Here is a 6,397-nt window from a genome sequence, read left to right as displayed (position 1 = left end):
ACATGGAGGGGCAGAACACAGGTGGGGAGAGCTGTGGGAGGGCAGTGTTCAGTCCTCCTGTCCTGGATCAGCCACAGCACCATTTTCAACTGAGACCCTACCCCCCTTTCCCCAGTGAAATAGACCCTCCCCATTTCCTCCCCGAGTGATACAGACACTCCCCATCCCTTCCCTTCTCCAGTGAAAGACACTCCCCTCCCCTTCCCCCGTGACACAGAACCCCACAGAGCCCACACATCGCCAGCCAAAGAGAGGGAACAAAGTGCAAATCCTGCTTTAATGAGCTGCCAGTCAGGGAGGAAGGAGGAGGACTACATGGGGCCATCCACAAACACCCTCCCACGAGCTGAATCCATATCTGGTCCTGGTTGTCACTCAGGGAACAGCTGGGAAAGAAAAAGTGGTGGGACAATACCATGGCCAGAATCTGTATCCACACCCCACTCCAGGCTGTCACTCAGGAAACAGCTTCCGGAAACGGCCATAGGTGGCTTGGCTGATGATAACGGTCACATGGGCCATGTCAGTGTTGGGCAGCTCCTGCACCTGCTGCACCTTGGCCTCCTTGTACAGCCAGCTGTAGAGAAAGAGACCACTGTGGTGCATGCTGTGAAGTGGGCTGATGTCAGTGTGGTGCCTGACGATGGGCAAAGGGTGGTTGCAGGCTGGGAAGCCAAGTTGACATCAGCATCGTGCAGGCTGGGAAGCATGTAGATAGTGGGGCATGTCCCTGGCAAGGAATCAGCTGTATCTATGTATGTGATAGCCCACCGCCCAAGCACCCTGTGACTCACCAGAGCTGGGGTCCCCCAAGCCGTAAGCAGAGGGTGAGCACCCGCCGGCCAGTGGCCTGCAGAACCGACTCCTCCAGTGTCGCCTTCAGCTTGTCTAGCCCATGGCCCAGGAGTGCAGACACGGCCGGGACATGGTGCCCTGGGGGCCTGTACCTGTGTGGAAGAGGTTCAGTGGGTAAGAGGAACCATGGGGTTATGTGGACATGTGTGGTGTAGATAGGTGAGATGAGGACAGGTGCAGTGAGCACAGCTGTGGTGAGGACAGGTGAGATGAGGACAGGTGCAGTGAGCACAGCTGTGGTGAGGACAGGTGAGATGAGGACAGGTGCAGTGAGCACAGCTGTGGTGTAGATAGGTGAGATGAGGACAGGTGCAGTGAGCACAGCTGTGGTGAGGACAGGTGAGATGAGGACAGGTGTAGTGAGCACAGCTGTGGTGAGGTCAGATGAGGTGAGGACAGGTGCAGTGAGCACAGCTGTGGTGAGGACAGGTGCAGTGAGCACAGCTGCAGTAAGGACAGGTGCAGTGAGCACAGCTGTGGTGTAGATAGGTGAGATGAGGACAGGTGCAGTGAGCACAGCTGTGGTGAGGACAGGTGAGATGAGGACAGGTGCAGTGAGCACAGCTGCAGTAAGGACAGGTGCAGTGAGCACAGCTGCGGTGAGGTCAGGTGAGGTGAGGACAGGTGCAGTGAGCACAGCTGTGGTGAGGACAGGTGAGATGAGGACAGGTGCAGTGAGCACAGCTGCAGTGAGGTCAGGTGCAATAAGCACAGTTGCGGTGAGGACAGGTGTAGTGAGCATAGCTGCAGTGAGGATAGGTGAGGTGAGGACAGGTGCAGTGAGCACAGCTGCAGTGAGGACAGCTGTAGTCAGCTGAGATGAGGTGAGAATAGGTGTAGCAAGGACAGCTGTGGTGAGGGCAGCTGCAGTGAGCAGAGTGTCGGTGCAGTTAGGACAGATGCAGTGACGAGAGGTGCAGTGAGAACAGGTGCATCAAGGACAGGTGCGGTGAGGACACCATGAAGATTCCTGCAGTGTAAACAGTGACACACGTGCCTCCCCCTGCCCAACTTACCCGGGAACCAGATCCACCTTGTTGTGAACTTCCAACATGGAGTTCAAGAGCGCAGGCCGCAGCTGCAGACCTTGCAGTGTAGACAAGACACTGGCCTTCTGTTGCTCTGTGTTGGGATGGCTCATGTCCCTCACATGCAGGATAACATCCTGTGATGGGGAGGAACAGTCAGGGGCCAGAAGTGTCATAGGGAGGGGCAGCAGGGGACAGGAAGTATTAGCCCGAGGAACACCAAGGACACCAAGTCCATGTGGAGGGTGGATCCCAGGACATCTGGCCTAAGCAAAAGGCAGATCCAAGGATACCCATTCATGCAGACAAATGGATACCCACCGAAAGCACCACGTCCTCCAGCGTGGTGGAGAACGACTGGATCAGGCTATGTGGCAGCTGTGACAGGAAGCCAATGGTATCCATGTACAGGACGGGCATGCATGATGGCAGCAACCCCGCATGTGCTGTGACATCTAGGGTTGTGAACAGCTGGTCACATGGCTGCATGGTGGCCTCCCCCGTCAGGGCCTTGATGAGTGTGGTTTTCCCTAGAGCGGACGCAGTTTGAGAATGGGAAACACACACTGCACCCTGGGGACCTTCTCCCACCTGCCCTGTGCTGAGATGTGGGGCTGCACCCCAGGGATCCACCCACACATGCCCTGTGCTGAGATATGGGTCCTATCCCCCAGGGACCCTCCCACATGTGCCCTGTGCTGAGATGTGGGGCTGCACCCCATGGACCCACCTACGCATTACTGTGCTGATATGCAGGGCTGCAGCCCAGGGACCCTCACCACAGTTGGTGTAGCCGACAACAGACACAATGGGGAACTCGCGCCGCAAGCGCTGCTTCCTTAGCACACTCCGCTTTTCCTGCAACCGCACTAGCGCACGCCTGATCTTCGCCTCCTTCTCCTTCAGTGCCCGTTGGCACAGCTCTGTGGATGATTCTCCTGTGAACATGGATATGCAAACTGGTATGTAGGAGCCAGGTGCAGGGGGTCCCAGGGGTGTATCTGTGGGTGCACCCCACTGCATGTAGCTGGTATCCCCCACTGGACACCATGTAACTAATGTTACCCATTGTGACAACTGGGAAACTCTGCAGCTGGTTGGCTGGTGTTCCCACTGCCCTGGACTGTGTTCCCCACTGGAGGCCATGTGGCACCCTCACCTGACCCCATGATGTACCGTGAGCCCCTTCCTTGCTGGTCCGGTTGGGCAGAGCAGCTGCTCAGGGTAGACCTGGGATGGAAATATATGCTTAGTAGGTGTCACTTAGTGAGTTTTGGCACTTGGGTCCTCAGGTCAAGGCCAAGCCCTCCTAGGGCACACTGGACAGAATAGGGTGTCAACCACCAAGGGGTGTGCAGCTGGTATCTCTGTATGGAAGGGGATGTGGGGGTATGGGGTGAGGAAGGGTGTTGGATGAGGAGGAGTGTGGGGTGACCTGCCTGGGCAGGGGTTGTAATGATTTCAGCCACATAAAGCTGATACTTCCAGGTTCTAGGTGCCATGCATGTGCAGACAAGCCCCCAGGCAGAAGTGCCTAACGGCCCCCAGGGATGTTAAAGGGCCTCCCGTGATCCATGTATGACTCAGCTAAGCCCTTGCACGTCTGCCTGAGTCCCGTCACCTGCATATGAAGTAGCCATATCAACCCCTGTGTACATGCGCTAGGCAGTTTTTAAAAGCTGGACGTGCCATCTTCTTCCCTTTCTCTGCACACTGACTTCCCAGGCCTGTGCACACCCCCTAACTTGTTCCGCGTTTCCTTTTAACTTGTGCCAGGTAATTTCAGGAGTGACCCACCAGAGAAGGTGTAACCCACCTGAGCAGGGGGATCTCCGCCAGAGCCAGCTGCAGCCGGGCCTCCTTGGTGCGGGCATTACAGCGGAATATGTGCAGTACCACAGTGAACCTGTCCAACACATGGACACCCCAGGCAGTCTGCAGGGTCTTCTGCCAGGAAATGGGAAAAAGGGTCAGGGGAAGGGGAAAGGCTAGGAGATGGGTGCCAGGAGAGAGGGAGCAGAGTAAGGGATGAGGCTGGGACAAGCGGGTCAGGGGAATGAGGGTCCTGGGGTCAGAGAAACAGGTGAGGCCAGGACACAGAGGTCAGAGACCCAGGAATAGAGAACGGGGTGAGACGGGGACTTGGGGCTCAAAGGGAGGGAAACGTTGGGACACAGGAGGGTCAGGGGATACAGGGACATAGGAAGGGGTGAGGATAGGACACGGGGCCAAAGGAAGGGGTGAGGTCAGGACACGGGGTTCAGGGGAAGGGGTGGAATTGACACACTTGGGTCACAATCACACACTCCATACCTTGGTCAGAGCTGTCATCCTCTCTACATTCAGAAACACACACGTGATGTCCACAGATCCCTTGATCTTCTCTGAGGAGTAGGGGGAGGGGTCCGTCAGTTGCAGGCAAGTCTGGGTGTGCACATGCTACACAAAGAGGGAGGTACACACACGTGCACACTGAGAACCATGCACAAGCTACACTGAGGCGTGTGCATGCTGAGTAACACTGTAACACTGCACAGAAGGAAGCACACACATTCACATAGCAAGAACACGCATGCATGCACAGGCACACCAGTTGGGCAGGGAGCATGTCACACGAAGGGGCGGGATACTTACCCGTCAGCTCCTGGAAGTTTCCTTTGCCAAAGACAAACTTGCTGTCTGGGACCCCCGTGGGCACCACCAGGGTCCGCACCACCGACCAGCCATGCAATGCGCGCACCAGCGCGGCAGCCTCCGCCACCTGATACTCTGTGAGGGGACAGACGGGGGGTAGATGGCGTCCAGCCGCAGCTCGCATGGACCCTGGGGATGGATCCCAGGTTGGCTAGCACACACAAACCCCGCCTGCCCCACCAAAACTCCACGCTGATGCCCATAGCAGTTCCCCTGTCCCCTGTGCGCCTCTCAAGGCGTCCGCACCACCTTTCTTTCTCCTCATACCTTCCCTTCGGAACCCATGCCCACACAGCCTGTCTCCTCCCGCCCCGCCCTTCCGCTGACCTGTGTCGTGCGCCTTCCTTCCGGCGCGGCCCCTGACGTCAGGATGTAGGACGCACACACGCTGGGCCGCAGCGGGCAGCAGTGGTTCCCGGCTCAGCAGCTCCTCCTCCTCCTCGGGCTCCTCTGCGTCCTCCCCCACCACCCCGGCCCCGCTCTCACAGCTGCGGACGTGGGAGCCGCTCCTAACTCCGCCGCAGGGGCTCCGGATGTTGACGCTGCCTGCGCGGGCCGGCTGTGGCGGGCACGGCGGGGCATAGCGAGGGGCCAGGCCGTGGCTAAGCAAGAGCCTGAGCGCTGGTCGTACGGCAGCGCGCGCAGCCGCCATGCTGGGGGCGTGGCCGGAAAGGAGGCGCGTTCCCTGGAGTGGGAGGAGCTGGCAGGGGCGGGGCCTGGGGGTGGGGCGAACAGCAACACCGGGGCTAAGCGAGAACTTGAGCCCAGGAGGACGTCCGGGATGCACGGCCATGGGGACTGGGGCTGGGCCGTTAGGGGTGGGGCGAGCGGCCAAGGCGGGGACGGGGGTGCAAGAGCCAGAGCCCCCCACGAACAGAGGACTGGAAGTCTGAGCGCTCAAAGGCGGCGAGGCGGGGCTCCCAGCGACTGCCCTAGAGATAGGCTTCTGATTGGCGGGAGGCGGGTCCACTCCGGTCCCGGGTAGAGGATACCTACCAAGTCCAGGAGACCTGCAACAGCAAAGGGCTGGGGACTATGACTTAACCCGCTGTGTGGGACACTGTGTGGTACATCGGACACGCATATCCTTAGCCCCAGCTGCAGTGCAGTCACACAGACGCTCTCCAAAGCGAAGGTGATGTATGTGTGTCCGGTACCACAGCTGAGGTGACCTGTGTGTGTATGTGTATGCATGCGCGTGCATGTGTGATGTATATATATATGTGGGTATGTGTGGTGTGTGTGTCACGCTTGGGACTGCACGAGGTGACTTGTGTGCATGTGTGTATGTGTGTCATGGTCGGGTCCTTTTGCCTTGAGCTCAGTCACGTCCCTCAAATGGGTTCCTGGCACAGAACTCAGGTGACAGTTAGTTGACCGTGTGCATTTAGCTGTGGAGGCACTGACCCATCTCCTGATTGCGTTGCCCGTGTCACACATGAGCATCTTGCTGTGTGTTGCCCCAAGTCACACATGAGCATCTAACTGCGCTGCCCATTATCCCACAAGAGCATCTGACAGAATATGGAGTGACAACACAGGGGCCACAGATGGTCATAGACGGTGGACCTAGAATCTGCCCACTTGGTCTGTGTCTTTTTGTCCTCATCTGAGATCAGGAACCACACCAAGTCCATGTAGCTGACTTTTCCATCCTACTGCACCTTCTGCCTACATGTGGGGCTCAGGGAACATGGGGCCTCTCGTGGGGTTTAGATAACTGCTAATAGAGCAGCCCCACCCATCACTCACAGTGACAAAATCACCCACTGACCGCCCACCACCAACAGTGACGTGGGACATGTAGCCCAAACAGCAGC

The 6,397-nt window shown here is 57.9% G+C and overlaps 1 protein-coding gene across 2 annotated transcripts; it reads right to left on the bottom strand.

Annotated features, from left to right (window-relative positions):
* Window positions 1–258: 258 nt before the first annotated feature.
* Window positions 259–5,238, bottom strand: Gtpbp6 (GTP binding protein 6 (putative)). 2 transcript variants are annotated; one of them, XM_041663448.1, is made up of 10 exons: window positions 4,905–5,238; window positions 4,518–4,652; window positions 4,197–4,267; window positions 3,700–3,830; window positions 3,043–3,113; window positions 2,663–2,821; window positions 2,205–2,413; window positions 1,872–2,020; window positions 795–947; window positions 259–577 (listed from the first exon to the last, which is right to left on the bottom strand). In XM_041663448.1, exons 1-10 carry the CDS (start codon window positions 5,227–5,229, stop codon window positions 454–456), a joined length of 1,527 nt encoding a protein of 508 aa, XP_041519382.1. In that variant the 5' UTR covers window positions 5,230–5,238; the 3' UTR covers window positions 259–453. The 2 variants fall into 2 exon arrangements, with proteins under 2 accessions (XP_041519382.1, XP_041519383.1); XM_041663449.1 differs by having other exon boundaries at window positions 2,205–2,338.
* Between the last annotated feature and the right edge of the window lie 1,159 nt (window positions 5,239–6,397).

This window comes from Microtus oregoni, unplaced genomic scaffold (genome assembly GCF_018167655.1).
Source record: "Microtus oregoni isolate MIOR12 unplaced genomic scaffold, Mior012 000014F_ref0000157, whole genome shotgun sequence".
NCBI lineage: Eukaryota > Metazoa > Chordata > Mammalia > Rodentia > Cricetidae > Microtus > Microtus oregoni.
The sequence above is the reverse complement of the archived record's forward strand: the minus strand, read 5'-3'. Positions and strand labels throughout refer to the sequence as shown.

Excerpts from the sequence above, each read along its gene's own strand:
- Gtpbp6 (XM_041663448.1), bottom strand. The coding sequence starts at position 5,229 with ATGGCGGCTGCGCGCGCTGCCGTACGACCAGCGCTCAGGCTCTTGCTT. Across the intron at positions 4,653-4,904 it reads AAGGAAGGCGCACGACACAG|AGTATCAGGTGGCGGAGGCT; the intron begins GTCAGCGGAAGG and ends GTCCCCTCACAG. Across the intron at positions 3,114-3,699 it reads GCGGAGATCCCCCTGCTCAG|GTCTACCCTGAGCAGCTGCT; the intron begins GTGGGTTACACC and ends TTTCCATCCCAG.